General features: G+C 53.2%; 8 protein-coding genes across 8 annotated transcripts; 5 read left to right on the top strand and 3 right to left on the bottom strand.

Annotated features, from left to right (window-relative positions):
• Positions 1 to 62: 62 nt before the first annotated feature.
• A1O1_01192 (uncharacterized protein) lies at positions 63 to 1,826 on the bottom strand (the record flags this gene model as incomplete). The annotated part of the gene is made up of 1 exon (XM_007722105.1): positions 63 to 1,826. One exon carries the CDS (start codon positions 1,824 to 1,826, stop codon positions 63 to 65), a length of 1,764 nt encoding a protein of 587 aa, XP_007720295.1.
• A 422-nt stretch (positions 1,827 to 2,248) lies between these two features.
• Positions 2,249 to 2,548, top strand: A1O1_01193 (small nuclear ribonucleoprotein; the record flags this gene model as incomplete). Its single annotated transcript, XM_007722106.1, has 1 exon — positions 2,249 to 2,548. One exon carries the CDS (start codon positions 2,249 to 2,251, stop codon positions 2,546 to 2,548), a length of 300 nt encoding a protein of 99 aa, XP_007720296.1.
• Positions 2,549 to 2,908: 360 nt separating this feature from the next.
• Positions 2,909 to 3,933, bottom strand: A1O1_01194 (uncharacterized protein; the record flags this gene model as incomplete). Its single annotated transcript, XM_007722107.1, has 4 exons — positions 2,909 to 3,315; positions 3,374 to 3,459; positions 3,518 to 3,528; positions 3,580 to 3,933. The coding sequence occupies 4 exons, from the start codon at positions 3,931 to 3,933 to the stop codon at positions 2,909 to 2,911; spliced, it is 858 nt and encodes a 285-aa protein (XP_007720297.1).
• A 379-nt stretch (positions 3,934 to 4,312) lies between these two features.
• Positions 4,313 to 5,564, top strand: A1O1_01195 (S-methyl-5-thioribose-1-phosphate isomerase; the record flags this gene model as incomplete). Its single annotated transcript, XM_007722108.1, has 2 exons — positions 4,313 to 4,875; positions 4,937 to 5,564. 2 exons carry the CDS (start codon positions 4,313 to 4,315, stop codon positions 5,562 to 5,564), a joined length of 1,191 nt encoding a protein of 396 aa, XP_007720298.1.
• Positions 5,565 to 5,887: 323 nt separating this feature from the next.
• Positions 5,888 to 6,270, bottom strand: A1O1_01196 (uncharacterized protein; the record flags this gene model as incomplete). The annotated part of the gene is made up of 3 exons (XM_007722109.1): positions 5,888 to 6,032; positions 6,085 to 6,104; positions 6,172 to 6,270. 3 exons carry the CDS (start codon positions 6,268 to 6,270, stop codon positions 5,888 to 5,890), a joined length of 264 nt encoding a protein of 87 aa, XP_007720299.1.
• A 4,095-nt stretch (positions 6,271 to 10,365) lies between these two features.
• On the top strand, positions 10,366 to 12,110 carry A1O1_01197 (uncharacterized protein; the record flags this gene model as incomplete). Its single annotated transcript, XM_007722110.1, has 3 exons — positions 10,366 to 10,481; positions 10,535 to 10,568; positions 10,623 to 12,110. 3 exons carry the CDS (start codon positions 10,366 to 10,368, stop codon positions 12,108 to 12,110), a joined length of 1,638 nt encoding a protein of 545 aa, XP_007720300.1.
• Positions 12,111 to 13,745: 1,635 nt separating this feature from the next.
• On the top strand, positions 13,746 to 15,110 carry A1O1_01198 (aspergillopepsin I; the record flags this gene model as incomplete). Its single annotated transcript, XM_007722111.1, has 4 exons — positions 13,746 to 14,065; positions 14,120 to 14,403; positions 14,466 to 14,924; positions 14,980 to 15,110. 4 exons carry the CDS (start codon positions 13,746 to 13,748, stop codon positions 15,108 to 15,110), a joined length of 1,194 nt encoding a protein of 397 aa, XP_007720301.1.
• A 695-nt stretch (positions 15,111 to 15,805) lies between these two features.
• On the top strand, positions 15,806 to 17,535 carry A1O1_01199 (uncharacterized protein; the record flags this gene model as incomplete). Its single annotated transcript, XM_007722112.1, has 2 exons — positions 15,806 to 16,452; positions 16,506 to 17,535. The coding sequence occupies 2 exons, from the start codon at positions 15,806 to 15,808 to the stop codon at positions 17,533 to 17,535; spliced, it is 1,677 nt and encodes a 558-aa protein (XP_007720302.1).
• Positions 17,536 to 17,942: the final 407 nt, after the last annotated feature.

A 17,942-nucleotide genomic window follows, 5' to 3' on the forward strand; every position in this document is an offset into this window, starting at 1 on the left:
CTTCTTCCATTCCAGAACGCCTGCAGTGCTGCCAGGGTCCAATCGACTCACACCACACAAGACTATCTAATACTAACCTCGACCTCATCCTCGTCTTCCAATCCAACCTGTTCCACTGTAGCATCCACATCAAGCCGCTCCCCATCAAAAATGAGCCAAGGAGTCTTCCCATCGTCCATTTTCTTCGTGGCCGCGTAGCCGCGCATGATCTTGCCAACGGTGGTATGCGGCCTTACACGCAATGCCATTGGATCATAAACCCGACTGACCAGCCGAATGACAATAGCGCTGCTAGCAGCAGCAGCAGTAGCGGCGTCGTGACCATGCGAAGTAGAAGAACCACCTGCTGCTGCCGCTTCCTGGCTAGCATCTGGATCTCCTTCTTCGGCCAGGAATCTCTGATTCTGCCGCTGTTGCTGCCGCTGCTCCTTCAACCTCATTTTCTCCTCATAGATCTCCGGCGTCGTCGCTTCGAGCATGATATTCCCATGACTTGGATCATGATCATCCGCTCCACTTCCGTATCCGTCTCCTTCACTCTCGTCCAACCCAGTACTCTGTTGTCGCCGGTGATCGGTTTTCAGTTTGTTGATGATACCGCGCATGGTCGTCGAGTCGAACAACCTGGTCCCCCGCCATGTGAAGAAGACTTTCCTCCGGAGAGGTTCGTCGAGTTGCCATCTCTCGCACCAGTATTGCCTGACTGTGCGGAGTGATTGCGACGCGGCGCGTTTGACTATCAGCGGACCCGTGTCAGGTATGTCCGAGTGGATGAGGATCATGACTCGAGGATCGTCTTCTGCCTTTTCCCTTTCTCGTTCTTGTTCCGATGCCGATACGGACGCCGGCGCGGACGCCGGCGCGGCTCTGCTTCCAAAATCGGTGAGCCCGGAACTCGCGGAGACTGGCCTGCTTTGGCTCTGACTCTGATTGTGTTGAATCTCAATCGACGACAAAGACCTCGGGAGGGTAGTGTTGATGGACGGAGTCGTAGCAGCCGTGATAGCAGTAGCAGTAGCAGTACTATGGGACGAGGGTGCAAACGGACTTTGTGTCCGTTCTGGATCAAGCTGATGGCCTAGGTCTCGTCGCTGTAGTCGGCTGTTCTCGCGTGCTTTCTGTTTCAGTTCGAGTAGATATGGATCATCTTCATCCGAGACATTGTCCTCATCTTCAATGGGAAGAGATCGCGTTGTCGTTGCCGACTTGGTGGGAGACGTCTGTTTCTTCTGCTGCGGATGTCGCTTGGAGTTCCGTTTCCCTGGAGTCAACATCACCAAGTCGTCTCCGTCCTCGTCCTCGTATCTGTGAAGACCAATTGCATCGTTAACCTCGGAAGCATCGTCGCCGCGGTGTCCTGTCCGCAGCGAACGAGGACTCCTTGTATTAGGCGAAGGGGATTGTCGTTCCAGCCCTTTCCGGAGTGTCTGGTCTTTCTGAGGCGTCCTGCGCGTCGCCGGCCTGTCTGGCTCATAACTGCTCTCCTCACTTGACTCCCTCTTTCTATTCCTCTTAGTTGTGCCCCTTCTTCCCCCACCATTCACTCCACCGTCTATACCCTCTTCAACATCTTGGTCCACAGAGATCCTCCGTCTCTTCGTAGACGATGGGCTGACACTCCTGACTTTTTCTGCATGTAGTAGTCTGGCTCTGGCTGCTTTTCGCTCCCGCTTCGCCTGCTCGGCTTGCACGAGGTCGTTGTAGGCTACGTTGCGGCCGAAGACAGAGGCATCGTCTTCGAGTGTGGTCTTGGACGAGGACGATGCCGTAGCAGGCGCGGCCCATGCGGGCTTCGTGAAAAGCGACCGCTTGACACCTTTGTTCATGGCTGATAGAGTAGTCGGATATGGGTGCTCGTCGTACTAGGCATGATCGTTGGGTCTCGAGGACGACTGGTGATGGTGAAATGGAGGGGGAGTTGCCGCGCAAAGGCGCGGTTGGTGGTACGTACTTGCGATGATAATAATAGAGGTACAAATTATTATGGATTCGGCGCTGTGCACGTACTGCATTACTTGGGGAGCTGCCCCAGGTCGCTCATTTCAGGCTCGCTCCATCCGACCAACAACTCACAATCACCATCCAAGTGACCGAGCGAACAACAAACTCAGTAGACCGAAAGCCTCAATTCCTGTCTTTGAGTGGAAGATATATCAAAGCCGCGGTGAACTTTACTAGTCGCGTCAGTTCTTTACGCCCACCAGCCAACGTCCTTCCACCTAGCCCAATCCCGTCGTGCGCGCCGAAAATGGAGAATCACGATTCGACCGATTCGAAGGACCCTGCGAGTTTCTTGTCCTCGATTATCGGTGTGCCGGTCACCGTCAAGCTCAATTCTGGTGTGGTCTATAAGGGCGAGTTGCAGTCTGTGGATGGCTACATGAATATCGCGCTGGAAAAGTGCACCGAATACGTGAATGGGCAATTGCGAAGGAATTATGGCGATGCCTTTGTGAGAGGGAACAATGGTAAGAGATTGCGATCTTCTGTTTCTCTATATGGACAATCGCTGGGAGTTGTGGGAACGAGGTCATTGGGTACATGCTGACATCTTGGTGTGAAAACAGTGCTGTATATTTCAAGCGAGTGAGGAACGGCGGGAGGACAAAAGATCCAAGTTCGCAATGAAAGCCGGAAGACGAATGTCCAGTCCTGGCCCAGGAATAGGCCACAAAGGGATAGCCAGATGCGGTATGCCATCGACCTGGGTAAGGGAGAATGGATGATTTGAGGAGATGGCCGATCGATCCAGCATTGAATCCTCATACTAGGAAAAGAAGTGTCTGCTGGTTGAACTGCTCGCGGACGCCTGGTAGCTACAGATCGTCGAGGAGAAGAGGCTCTTCCGGAAGGGTGTCGTGAGGGCTGGAAAGTCCTCAGCAGAGAAAGCTGGTCGATATCGAAGGGTCTAATTGTCCTTCGTGGATGGTTGAGGAGATACCTTACTCGTCCAGAAGAATACAGTACGGCCATGCACAACAATGCGGCCGGATTCGTCAGTCTCTGTATTCGCAGAGTTGACACTCTCGAAGAACTGCTTTCTCACTTCCTCCAAAGCTTCGCCCTCAAGGACCGCCAGCTGGCTTAATGTCCTCAATCTGCTCCAGACAGCATCCTTCTGCAGGCACGTCTCAAAGTTGACCGAGTCTTCCGCCAAAGGCATACGAAACAATGTGGTACTCTCTGCTTGATCGTCAAAGACCTGGCGCCATTTCTCATGCCGAAACCGTGGAGAGTTATCGTCAAATGACCATATTATGTCGCGCATCGTGAACTCCCAGCCCGGATGGATGTTCCAAGATTTCGGTGCATTATCTGTTTTTGTATTTCTCGTCAGAGTATCATTCTCGGCGTCTTATGTGCTGCAGCCTACAGTCTTCTATGTTCCAAATGAGACCAAAAGCCCCCGATGATTGCGATATACGGGCAATCTCCTTCACTGCGTCCGCGTTGGCGAACCTTTGGGGCAAGAATGTCAGGGTTTGTGCTAGTTCGTCGTCAAGTGTTTCTTGCCTACCAGTGGAAGGACTACAGCAGATCAGAAAGCTGACTATCAAATGGACCCCGAACTAGACTCACCTGCGCTGTTATCACGCACGCCACGCTCTCCTTTGGAATGTCTGACATGTTGTCCGCCGTCCCCTTGACCACTCGGACTCGAGGAAGGGCTTTTCTTTGTAATTGTTCGCGCATCGCATCGTGAGGTTCAATGGCTACGATGTCGTACTCTTCGGGTCTCCTGGCGAGGATCTCGGTAAATTTACCCGTCCCAGCGGCAAGGTCTGCAATTTTGGCACCTTTGACGCCGGCCATCCCAAGGCTCTCGAGCAGTCTATCTACGGCCTCCGCTGGATATGATGGTCGATGGGCATCGTAGGCACTGGCAGAGGCAAATCCTGCCTGGGCAGGCAGAGCAATGTGAGGACCTTGCATGGCGGTTTAGAAGATGAGACAGGAACCCCTCCCCAGGAGTTGAAGAAGTTCTGAGACTTTTCTATACGCATCTGAACTTTCTAGCGACGGTTGGACGAGATAGTTGAAGATACACTGCACGCCATCCATCAATTCACGAATCAGTCGGTACCAGTGCGGGGTTTATAACTGACTGGACGAGCTCGTCCATCCTGTTTCCCCGCATCGGCCGACATGGGAAAAAAAAGTTCTCAGAACGCGGTCAACGAATACTCTCAATTGACCGCATTTGTCTTTGCCGGGGGAAAGACAAGGTTGTGTGTCTAAACATTGAATTTTGCCATCTACTTATCTTTCGGACATCGATCACCCACAATTCACCCTCGATCGCTGCGGCATAATGGTGTTGCAAGCCATACAGTATGAACCGGCGTCCGCCTCTTCGCCTCCTGCCCTACGCATCCTCGACCAACTTCTTCTACCGCACAGAACAGTATATGAAGCAATTGCCGGGTGTCAGGAGGCCCATGCCGCGATTAAGCAGATGAAAGTGCGCGGGGCACCAGCGATTGCGATTGTGGCAGCTCTCGCTCTGGCTGTCGAGATCGGCGCAGCGGCGGTGGCAGGTAAATTACCCTCGTCGGCGGACGAGGTCAAAGAGAGAATAGGTGATAGGTTAGATTACCTCAAGACGAGTCGACCGACAGCAGTCAATCTCGGAGATGCGGTTGGCAAGCTTAAAGTCGTGGCGAAAAAGGCTGCGCTGCAGTCCGGAGCAACTGCGGAATCAGTTGCGCAGGCGTACATCGAGGCCGCAGAACGGATGCTAGTCGACGATGTGTCAGACAACAAAGCCATCGGTGAGCATGGAGCTCGGTGGATCGAAGAGAACACGGCCGCAGGAAGACAGAGGAAAGCAGACAAGAGTCACGCTTTGCAAGTCCTTACGCACTGCAATACAGGGTATGTCTGCCTGCCTGCGGACTGCTTGTGCATCGACTCCACATCGCTAATACATGGGCAGGTCATTGGCAACGGCAGGCTATGGCACCGCGTTGGGTGTTATCAGATCCCTCAGAGCCGCCGATATGCTCACCCGCGCCTATTGTACAGAGACTCGGCCATATAACCAAGGATCACGATTGACGGCGTACGAACTGGTCCACGATGCGATACCGGCGACTCTGATCACCGATTCGATGGCTTGTGCGTTGCTAGCAAGAGAAGGAGACGGCCTGGCAGCCGTTGTGGTGGGAGCCGACCGGGTGGCTGCCAATGGGGATACTGCGAACAAGATCGGGACATACTCCCTTGCGGTGCTCGCTCGGCATCACGGCGTCAAGTTCCTTGTTGCCGCGCCAAGAACCACCATTGACCTGACCACGGCATCGGGGAACGATATTGTGATCGAAGAACGGGCGCCCGAAGAAGTTACGAGAATCAAGGGTCCCAAAGTCACGGCGGAAGGGAAGATACAGGTTGATGAGGCTGCCGAGATCATTTCCATTGCCGCAACTGGAATTGATGTATGGAACCCTGCTTTCGACGTGACTCCCGCCGAATTGATCGATGGCATAATCACCGAAGTGGGTGTGGTGGAGAAGGTGGACGGCAGATTTGACTTTGGCACGATATTCCAACGACCCTCTTGATCGAAGATGGCAACGAGATGTCCCGTGGCAGTGCCATGCTTTCCGGGGGCCCTCGAGTGTGCGAGCTGCAAGGCTCTCCTGATGTTTGCGTGGAACAGCCGGAGGTCAGGGAGGACTCCCAAGAACAACGTGATCTCGTCGGTTGGGGTAGCCCAAACGGTCGGTCCATTACACAGTAGTGCACGGCATACGGCTGAGGCCAATCTTGATCTTGGGGTTTGAGACTGGGCTCTGCAATGCTTCATGACCGGTTATTAGTCTGGCCCACCTTGGGCCTTGCTCCACCAGGCAATCGCGATTGCTCGGCTAAATCCTGAAGAGCGCTATTTTGGCTTTGCCATGTCGGATGAAGGAGCTTTCTGTTGTTGTGTTGGGCTTGGACTTTCCTCGATGCTGGCCAGCAACTCTTCAATTCTGCGTTCGATGCTGTCGAGCTTCGACTCCAGCGCCGAAGCGGTCCTCTCGCCACTGAACGGTCGATGGTTAGAGCATTGAATGGTAAAGAGGGATACTTGTATACCGTGCGAGTTCTTGAAAGGCCTTTGCACGAGATTGTCAGCCCACAGCGAGGAGGACGAAAACGGCAGTAAGGCCGGCCTTTACGCACCATTGTCATCTCAGAGTTCAGCAGCTGCGGATTGGAGCTGTCTTGAAGAAGGTCTGATTGGGCATCCACATCCTGGGAGTCAGATTTGCGTTGCGCCATTGCGCGAGAGGGGGGCTAGGGAGGCGATGAATCTGGGATGCCGGATGCCGGATGCCGCCGCCTTCAAGACACTGCGGTTAGAAATGAATAATGCAGAGGGCTTTTTGGATGGAAGATGCCGGGTATGTGGGAATGTTGGAACGGGACAAGATAGAAGACAGGAGAAAGCGGTGGAAGACACTGAGGTCGGTTCCGTGCTATGGGACAGTCAAATCAACGGACCTCCAGGCTAAACGGGCAGGCGGGGCCCAATTGAAGTTTTAGTCCTTGATCTTAAACTGGACCTGCCGACCTGGCAAGAGCCACTGTGCCACTACTACACGTACCTAAGGTACCTATACCTACTACCTACTTGAGAGTAGGTAGGTTTCTAGTGCAGTAATAACCTTTAACCTTCCGTGCTAGCCGACTAGAAATCTACAAGAGTACGCAGTTATGGGGAACAAGCTTTGCGTTTAGTCGAGCCTAAGTCGGTGATTAAATAGCCTGTTTTAGATAACTTTGGGACGGAGGATGCCTGAGTGGGAAGGAAATTTTCTACTACCTAAGGTATGCAGTGTCCTATTGAACTGGTATGCTACTATGACAGCCAAACCAAAGAGGTCTAGGTACTACTAGATACTTCATGGTTGTAGTAATGTGGTTAGGTGTCTAGGTACCTGACTGTGTACTACTACTGCTACCTGATGAATCTATGCCATTAAAATAACGACAGTGACCACAACCCAGGGTGACGGGATCAATATTGCCAAAAGATTCCCATACAAGAGCTGCAAAGTCCCACGATGAGTAAGTGTGGTCCACATCACCTCAGATTACTCCCGTCCATGTGCTTTACTGTATGGCGTGCACTGGTTGGGCGGCATATTCCCAACTCCACCATTCGACGATGGAGCACAACGGCCTGTCATCGCGTTGGCTGGCCCTGCGTCTGAAGCCGTGCAGTCACCAGTGGGCGTTGACCTGAGGCCAATTTTAGAGTCCGATTCTTGAACGTTGAGAGTGTTGTGCCCGAGATTATGTCTCTTCTTACTGTGTGGCAGTGGATGGTGCTTTGAGGTCCCGCTTGCCAGTGCTCCGCCAACCATACCCACCGTCGCTTTCACCTCCTACTAGTAATGCAAATGTCTTGATGGGCTTCGCTTACAGGAATGAAGTTGCATTTGACAGAAATACTGGATCTTTCCTGAGAGAGTGGTCTTCGGCAGGAAGTTGAGCTGTGCAGGCAATGGATGCCAGGAGCTCCCACGCGGCCACTACGGCTTATTCTATTGCTGATCACAGTCCAGGAGCAAAACAAGTTCACGACCTGCTGATCTCCCACCGCTCTCCCGCTCAAGATCGACCGTCTATATCAGCAACAGAAAGAAGGTCCAAAGAGCAGGATTCTCCCGGAATCCTCATCTCTTCCTCCCGACTTCATACTGATATCGCTTCAACTGGATGGATGCCTTGGTAGCCACAGTCCTGCGCAGAATTCGTATACTGTTGTTCGGGTTTATATTTCCGCATGTGATATGAGTTTAGCCAGAGGAACAGAACCATCGGCATCTCAAGAGTGTTTAGCAGAAGCCAATCACCCCTATTGGATCAGAAAATGCGGCTAAGAAGCGTTGACGCCCTAAAGCTCCCGCGGTCCCGTGGAAGGCTCGCCTAGCATGCACGCATCAAACCATCATCGTGCGAAATACGTAGACGATCGCTTCCGTCTGCCCCTGGAGAACAGCACTTGACAAGAAAAAGCACGGTTCGAACGCTTGTTGCTGGCCTTAGCCCCCTCCTAACCCTGTCAGTTGCGAGCTTTCAGGGTCTTTAAGCAGTTTCCGTACAGTCAAACCCTTTCTTTTCAGGACAACCGCACGACGACTCCATATCACTCTCTTCTGGCACCCGTCGCCGTTGCTGCCGAAGGTTGAGGGAGGGGTCATAGTCCGCGTCGTCGCCGGTGTGCATGGACCTGGAAACGACGTCGACTTGGTCCTCAACTAGTTTGTGACCCGAGAGATCGGAAGTTTGCAGGAAATCTCACCTTGGCCGGTACCGCTCCCCAGTTTTCTAGGGACTCTGCCGCGTGCCGAGATCGTGTTCTTGGGCTGCAATCGACGTCAGCGATGGTGATGGAAAAGCGAGATGGAGAATAATGTTCCGGGCTTCGGGGCCTGCAAGACAGCTCCAGGGCCCCAATTCGACCACTCACGACTTCTCCGAATGCCTCTTTGCTCCTAAGTCGGCGCCAGATCGACCGGCTGCATTCCTGTCACGCCTCGTCCACCACACTACTGCTTTGGTGCAACTTACTGACGGAGAGCAGGCTCCTCTCGATAAACTCTCTTTGAGCCCCTGCATCGGCTCTGTATATCATGAATTGAGGATTCGCAAGGCCAACAAGACTTCATGACCATCATTGCCTTACGCCCACAGGACCCTGGATCAGCGTGGCTCGGGATCGAGCTGCGACAAAATTTGTTTTTTGGAACTCCTCCATCTGCTGGAGACAAAGCAGGGGCCAAAGAAACCCAGTGCTTCTCCTTTCGTAGAGGAGCCACCTGCTGTACGCCAGAGAGGCCCAAGTAGTTCCAAGAGCGAGGCGTCAAATGCCACGGGAGCTGGCCACCTTATATACACGTTTGAGCTTCAGGTGTTACGCTTGAGACTGCCGCCCTGGCCTAGACGTTGGTACATATATTTCACCAGGAAGCGAACACATCAGTAAATGATGGTCTCACCAGTCAGTCCGGCCACGCAGCCACCATGTTGCGGGTAGGACGAGACGGTCTCTCCACTCATAGCCTACATGGGCTCAACCATGAGGCTACAACACCACCACCTGGAGAGGTACGCCAATGAATACAGAGTAATGCGTGGCTCGTATGGCTCGGTTACGCGGTTGGGAACTAAGGATGGACCTTTGGACCATGTTACCGCTTGTTAAAGGGGGGAGCCCTCAATATGGGTCGGCAGCTTAACCCACTGCAGCCGGCCTCAAGAAGCCTAGGACATGCTCCCCTGGTCTGAACCCCATCCATCATCCACATCCATCGAAAACCGACGAGAGCTTTCTCTGTTTTCGCTCCTCGCTAGCCGGCGAATGACGGCACACCAGGCGGATGGAGACGCTCCTTGCATCACCTCACCATCGGCGTCTCCACGTCCAAATTGACACCTGACTTGGCTTCTTTTTCCAAATATCGCTTTCCTCCTGGGCGTGAAGAGCCTATAGACTTGCATATCGCCGACCATTTCTCGATCTTTTTCGATCCCTTTTCCCATACTTTCCGTACACAGGCGCTTGCCGCCATTTTCCTTGTCAGATCATTTTCACGCAGATCCGGTGGTGGCTATATTGTGCGAAATCCATCTTTGCGACATATACAGCAATTTCTACACAATCGATCCGCTCGACGCGTGGTCGGCTGTCTTATCGCCATCAAATTTTTGCATACTGCCCCAGGTCGCGATCGAAATACCCCCTTCTCACATCGACCAAACCCACCTTGTCGACACGGAGTTGAACCGCAGAGTCTACTCTGTAACTTACCATCGCAGGGGCCTGATCAGCATTGCTTCTCATTTGCCTCGACCCCACCACCACGCTGCTGTGGGCTTGCAGGCTTGAGGCAGATCCTGGGGACCCTGAATACTTAACTCCTGATACGTGCCCATCCCAGGTGGGTGATCGTATCGAAGTGGGCGAGCTCAAGGGAGCCCTCATCCTCCTTTTAGAAAAGCAATTTGCGCTGGGCGTTGAGATTCAAGCCGTGCAAAACTCGTTGTGTCGTTTACAACATCTCTGGTCGAACTTGAATGCCCAAGCTTCCTACCTGTGGTTGATGATATCGCCAGGGCTATCCATATAAGACCACTGCCACTGTCAGGATCGTGTCGACACTCATACAACTTGTCGACGAATGCTTGCTTGACCGAGACACGGTCACGTCAGTCCCCTTTGCTCCCACATGCGACAACAGTCGATCTGCTCTGCGATCGATCGTATAGCTTGCGTGGCAGATCGTCCTGGTTGATCGGCCTTCCGCTTGAGACTGCTTCACGCCACGGGCCACACTCTGCTCTCGATGATAGACCTGGTGCGCTTGAATGACCGATCTCGCCCCCCATCTCGAGCGTCTGGGCCTTGAGCAGTACCTCGATGCCTTCATAGGCGAGGGCTTCGATAGCTGGGAGACCCTAACAGACATTCAAGAGAGTGACTTGTAAGTCTAGTCTGTCCATTAAGCAAAGTTGGCACATGCTCACAAGGCTCTAGTGATGCCCTTAATGTCAAACTTGGCCACCGCCGGGTGAGTTTCTATGAACCCACGGTTTCCGAGCAGGGTCGCTGACATCTGGTGAAGAAACTGCAGCGCGCGATCGCTGAATACCGAGGCATCTCCTACGAACGCCTCGTTGGGTCACCCGCGCAGGAAACGCTGACGGACAGTGGCAGAGCTCCTGAGAGCAGTGCACCCCCTGCCCTGGGTACGGAACGGGCGTCGGGGCCGCCTCCCGAGACCAAGAGGAAGTATAGGCGTCATCCCAAGCCCGATGAAAATGCTCCCGAGCGCCCTCCTTCCGCCTACGTGATATTCTCGAACAAGGTGCGTGAAGAGGTGAAGGACCAGAACCTGTCGTTCACACAGATTGCCAAACTCGTGGGCGACCGATGGCAGAAACTGGATCCTGCCGGCAAGGAGCCATTTGAGAGCCAGGCCAACGCCGCTAAAGAAAGATATAATATCCAATTGTCCACATATAGAAAGACCGAGGCGTACAAGGAGTATATGCAGTATCTCGCGGACTTCAAGAGCAAGCATGGGCAGACGTCGGAGCCAAAGAGGCCTAAGCTCGACGCCGAATCCAGCGGCAGCATCATTTCCGCGAAGTCACTGGAGACCAATCCTGACATTGTCTCACAGCTTTCCGGCCATGCCAGGGGAGGTTCAGTCGGGTCTGTGGCATCGTCGCCTTTCATCGGTGGTGGGACGCAACCTACGTCGCGGCCACCGCTGCCCTCCTCGCGTAGCGGCTCGCCTCCGGCGCTCCAGCAAAGTCGAGACTACTTCCGTCCTGGTGTGCCCTCGCGTCACAGCTCAATCTCAGACGAGTCATCCACAGTACGCAGTGATCTACCGGAGCCGTTGATGCGCACGGCAACTCTGTCACTTGGGATTCCTCCGTCGGCGGCCACACCACCTCTTCAGCCGCAGGCTTCAAGCGCGTTGCTCGTGGATTCGATGGGATCCCCTGATGTACCTGCACGGCAGAGGCTTTTGTACGGAATGCAGCAGCAGCCTTTGCATCCGCCGCAGCACCAATCGCCTCAATACCAACAGCAGCGTTCAAGCTTTTCTGCCGCGTCTGGTATCAGTGGCGCGCCTCCACCAAGCGCGGCTTTCCCGCCAAACTTCTCCTCCCCGACCATGCAAGAGAGACCATGGGGAAGCCGCCCGGTTGATATCCGCGGATACGCAGACCAACCAGCAGGTGGTCATTCTTCTCTGCCATATGGGCCGGTCGGGATGCAGCAACCACATCCTCCCCAACTGCCACCACCTTTCCCGCCAGACCGTGTCCCCGAATTCTCTCACGGGCCCTATTTAAGGACCCTTCCACCTCCTCGAAGTCGGTCGACCGTGGGTACAGCACCGGGAGAGAGTGGTTCGCCGGCGCCAACGAATCCGTTGGCGTTCCGCAGGCCGGGGCTGGAGGACTCTCATCCTGTACTGGAGCGGTCCGAAAGCGATGCGGCCAGCACCCTAGCTGGATTGGCCGCCACACCCATCTCCCGCCTGGACACGGACAGGCCGTTCGACTATCCACCACCTCCCCGAACTGCGCCTTAGCTGACGCGAGGCACAGCTCCAATGCAACTTCTACATGACGACACGAACAGAACATAAACAATAAAAAGGCGCTATAATACCTCACATGGCTCGTGAGCTGGATGTGATATGTTTATTTTTCAACAAGCATTACTTCTGAGAGTGTTAGATCAGCAGGATGCACAGCACGAATTCGACATTCATATCTTTGACCGTCGATCTCACTAGGACTACTGCCCATGGCGTGCGTTGTTCACAGCCCGGGCTTCTGCTGTATCCTTTCTTGTTTGGGTAATGGTACGCTTTAGTACCCCGGCGAATGCTTGAATCTGGGTTGCAGTCAGGAGGCCTGTCGTTGGACCCTGCCCCCCTGTAGCAAGAGGTGATTGTTAGGTTACAATCTCAGGTTTGCATTAGTTCTGCCGATGACATGCATCTCAATGGTTCAAAAAGGATATGACACGTTTCGGAAGGCGTTTACCCTCGACGCGTTCGCTGCGTTCTGCATGCAATCATGGCGAAAAGAAGACAAGGTCTGCACCGTATTTGCCAGCCGGACCGTGTCTGGCATAGCCGTCAAATCACAAATACTCCGTCATTTCCGGGTTGATCTGCGTCAGGAAGCAGTAAGTTGCGTACATTGGCCCATAACAGGTCTGCCAGGGATCCTCATCTGGAAAACCGGATGACTAGTAGTGGAGGAACTCATTTCAACCTTTACAAATAGAGATTCACAGCAGGTATACAAACCCGTGAGAACCGGCTCGAGTGCACTCACTGGCTTCAGCGGACCTGGCTACCACCTTGCCAGGGGTTGATAAGAGGAGCCGAGGACGACTGTGGTTTGTGGAAGTGGGAAATACATCCAACACCAAAGGGGGTTTCGCCTCTGTATAGAATGGCATAGCGTGCCTTGTCTGGCAACCAATCAGCATCAGCAACAGGCACTTCTGCTTCCAACTTCCAACTTCATCTTAATCTTCTTTCCTCAAACATGGCTATCCCTTCAAGTTCTCCCCCAGTCCAACTTTTCTTCCATGCATGATTCGATTGTTCCATGCAGCTTGGAGATGTCCTTATCTGCAACCCATGTCACTCTTGATGATGCAAGGTAGGGGGACGGTGGGGAGTACATCAGCCGCCTTCACTTGCAACAGCATCCAATCGAGTATCTCACACGCTCTCTGTCGTCAGATTAAAACCGTCAAGCTTCTTTCGGATGCTTGACGTGCTCAAATACCTTCTCGAATCACAAGAGGCATCCAACATGTCTGCGTCTAGCTTCGAGGCTTAGATCACTTCTCGACCGTCTCCAATCGTACATTGCTCCAATGTGTCATCATCGACTGGAGTCATTCAGGATGGAAGATCCTCGTTCTGCCAGGTATAGAGTACCATCGCGTTGTGATGTGGGTTTGTCTGTTTTGGGGCCACATAGCGCAAGGCTCTGAGCAGACCATGGATTCGCTGTATATTCGCAACGGCAAGCGCTACCGGCAACAACTGATGGATCATGTCGAGATGTATAAAGCCTCGACGAGAAGCTCCTCTTTGACATCTGTCTTCTGGAACAAGGCACTCTTTCATTGACCATTCGCGAGGTATTGGCTCCCTTATCATTAATTTTCAGCTCAGTCCCTCGTTTGCATCCTGAACATGCCTTCCTTTTCAGTTCTGTTGGCCATCTCCGCCCTTGCTTCCTTTACCCATGCAAAACCTATTCCTGCCCCTCAGGTGACGACCAAGAAGGGCTTCACGATTGTTCAAGCCGTTGCGAAGCCATTCCAAGCCGGTCCAGTCGTCTTGCAAAAGGCCTATAACAAATTTAACAAGGCTATCCCCGCAGACGTCAAGGCAGCTGCAGCTGATGGTTCCGTCACCGCAACCCCCGAGGAGTACGATGCAGAATATCTTTGCCCTGTGACCGTGGGTGGCCAGACATTGAACTTGGACTTTGACACGGGATCTGCAGATCTGTAGGCGGCTCAGACACCTCAGACCTTGAATGAGTGGATGCTTATCATGCATAGATGGGTCTTCTCGTCAGAGTTACCTGCCTCTCAGCGATCTGGACACAGCTACTATGATGCTTCCAAGTCCAACACCAGCAGAATGCTTTCTGGTGCGACGTGGAACATCAGCTACGGTGATGGCTCTGGTGCCAGTGGCAACGTCTACACGGACACAGTCAATGTTGGGGGCACGACAGTCACCGGCCAAGCTGTCGAACTGGCTTCGCAGATTAGCGCCGAGTTTCAGCAAGACGAAGACAACGATGGCTTGCTCGGTCTGGCCTTCAGCTCTATCAACACAGGTCGGTGCTGGACCCTGCCTACTAGTACGTCGAGATCTGGGATCAAGCTGACTTTTATTCAGTCCAGCCTACCCAACAGACCACATTCTTTGATACCGCAATCAACGAAGGAGCCCTTGACCAAAATGTTTTCACCGCCGACTTGAAGAAGGGCGCTCCAGGGACTTACAACTTCGGATTCATCGACGGCAGCAAGCACACCGGGGCCATCACCTACACTCCAGTCAATACGGCCAACGGGTTCTGGGAATTCACAGGTACTGGCTACGGCGTTGGGGACGGATCCTTCCAGCAGATCAGCATCGATGCTATCGCCGACACCGGCACGACTCTTCTTCTCCTGGATGATTCTATTGTCAGCGACTATTACAGCCAAGTCAGCAGCGCCAGATACGACAACACTCAAGGTGGCTATATATTCCCCTGCTCAGCCAGCCTTCCGGACTTCGTGGTCGGCATTGAAGACTACCATGCTGTCGTCCCAGGCTCATTCATCAACTTTGCGCCTGCCACCGGCTCAAGTAAGTCATTCGTTTTGACCATGTCAACTCACGGGACTGATTGAACTAATTGCAGCATGCTATGGAGGAATCCAGAGCAACCAAGGCCTCGGCTTCTCCATCTACGGAGATGTCTTCCTCAAAGCCGTCTTTGCCGTGTTCGACAGCGACAACACTCAGGTTGGCTTTGCCCCGAAAGCTTTGTGAAAACGGAATATGCTGCAACCTGACTTTTACACTGAGCGTCTTTGCAATGCTTCGACGGGCGGCGTCGAGTATTGTTTATACTAGTGATGCTTCACTTCCGAACAATGGCAATGAGATATATGGCACGGGTTGCATGAGGAGTGGGGTGGGCGTCCTAGGATCGTGTCTGGTCGACATGCATGCGTATACGTATCTCTGTATACATAAAGGTATTTTCATCTAGCATATGATTCTTGACTACATGTCGTACGAGGTAATTGTACTGATGTACATTCATCCCACCACCGCTTTACTACTAGTAGGTGTTGAATATCTACTAGCACAATTAGTCGGTAGTTATGTGCTACTAGTGGTTATACGATGTTCTACTATGCTTTGACGTCATCAGGGCTGTGCAAGCTGTGCAAGCAACGACTGCAGTGCTCACCTTGATTTCCACAATCGTGACCATGACCATGGAGACAATGTTGCTCATCTAGGACGTACCTGACTACCTACACAAGCTTCTCTACATACAGAAGAAGCCCCCAAAGCCCCTCCTGTGCAACATTACAAGCCACAAGCATTCTTTCTATTGTCTCTTCGCCATGTCGCAGAGTTGCTGATTCATGCTTGAGCGTGGCAACTCCGACTTTGCATGGTTCGGTGAGCGTGCTCAGTCGCTGCAGAGTGGTTCCTTGTCCGACTACTCTGAAATGGCGTCAACGTATGCCACTGCTGGCACCGGCCAATTGAACTCGGAGCCGTCGCAGCCGCAGGATCGTGCAGAACATAACCTTCCTCCTAAGTCCTACGCCGCTGCGGCCAGCGAAGACCCGAATGAGAGCAAGATCCACGATAAAGAGGCAAGACACGACAGTTCTGCAGCCTCACAGAATGGGACAATGGGCGGCAAGAGTAATGGCACAGTTAAACACACCGATCAATCAATCCCCAAACCTGTGGAGCCACAAGATACTACAGGGGACAGCCATCTTCCCAAGTCATACGCGGCTGCGGTCAGCGAACCGGTCGAGGAGAATGCAAAGCCCAACGAGTCTGTGAATGCTACGGCTCAAAATGGTGCAGCTAACGGAAGTGCCAACGGTCATACGGTCAAGGTTAACGGTCAGAGAAAACAGCTTGACAAGGACAGACTTTTCTATGAAAAGCATACCGATTCCCACGGACAGGTGCCCTTGACAAGCATTAAGCCGGTCGACCGCCATGAGGAGAGCCTCCAGAAAAGCACGGAGAGTACTCCGCGAGAGAAAAAGTCGAACAGGCCGTCCAAAAGACAGGATATCCCAAATGCGCAGCTTGCCAGTGGCCGACGGGCGGGTGCAGGCTGGGAAAAGTCGGCGTACGTCAGAACCTATCACCGTGCATCGAGTTCTGCTAATTGACCTTTCGCAGGATACACTGGGCACCTCTCAACGTACCATTGCAACGACGCCTTCAGACCCTGGCGGTCTTGTGGCATACCGTTACCATTCCTATATTCCTATCACTGTTCTTCGTGCTGTGCGCCATCCCACTGACGTGGCCGCTTCTCATTCCATACCTGATATATACGCTCCTCATCAGCGAGGAAGCCACCAACGGCACCCTCGCGAGGCGGTCGGAGCGTTTACGCAGATCGAAAGTCTGGTCTGCATTTGCATCCTACTTTCCCGCCAGATTGCATCGCACGGTCGAGCTGGAGCCCACCAGAAAGTACATTTTTGGATACCATCCACACGGAATTGTCTCCCATGGAGCATTTGCCGCTTTCGCCACGGAAGCACTTGGGTTTTCAGAGCTCTATCCGGGGATTACGAACACTCTGTTAACACTCGAGGCCAACTTCCGTGTCCCACTGTATCGAGACTATGCTTTGGCGATGGGCGTCGCTTCAGTCTCACGCGAGTCCATTGAGAACATTCTCTCCAAAGGCGGCCACAACGGCGAAGGCATGGGTCGTGCTGTGACAATTGTCATTGGCGGTGCTCGGGAGAGTCTAGATGCTCGACCTGGAACGCTTCGACTCGTTTTGAAGAGCAGGAAAGGCTTTGTCAAGCTGGCGATTCGCCAGGGTGCAGACCTTGTGCCTGTCCTGGCTTTCGGGGAGAACGACTTGTACGACCAAATCGACAGCGTTCAGCACCCGTTGATCCACAAGAGCCAGATGCTGATCAAGAAGCTGATGGGGTTCACTGTCCCGCTGTTTCACGCGCGGGGGATCTTCAACTATGATGTCGGCCTCATGCCATATCGACGCGCCGTCAATATTGTCGTGGGACGACCGATCGAAGTTGTGCAGCAAGGCACCAAGAACAACAAAGTGGACGAGGAGTACTTGGATCAGGTCCATGCACGATATGTGGAGGAATTGGTCCGGTTGTGGGACGCCTACAAGGATGTCTTCGCCAAAGACCGACAGGGGGAGCTAGAAATCGTTGAGTGAGGCACGAACTGGAACGAAAAGGAGAGAAAAGGGTAGGGCTGCTCGGACAGCCGCCCTAGAGATCAAGATAGTAGGGCTCGAGTTGGAAAGGCCTGGACCTGGATCATTTGCATATCTGCCTTACGGTTAGTATGGTGTCGTATCCTGAACTGCGGCATGAGCAGTCATTAATAGTGGCCGGGTACTCCAGCTGCGTCCACGGCGGTGGAAGCAGAGTTGGAGCGGGAAACACTGGAATAGAGACCACTGCAGCTGGTCCGCAGTCCGAGTGTGGTCATCACCATACAATGAAGTACTTGTTTTGGGGGCAATTGTTCACACTGCTTCGTTGTGCTCCCATGTTCTCCAGTTCATTTGTCTTATCACCAACTGCATTTTCCCATACCAGAAGCATCGTTCTTCTTGCC

The sequence above is a fragment of the Capronia coronata genome (assembly GCF_000585585.1).
Source record: "Capronia coronata CBS 617.96 chromosome Unknown acBCG-supercont1.1, whole genome shotgun sequence".
Lineage (NCBI taxonomy): Eukaryota > Fungi > Ascomycota > Eurotiomycetes > Chaetothyriales > Herpotrichiellaceae > Capronia > Capronia coronata.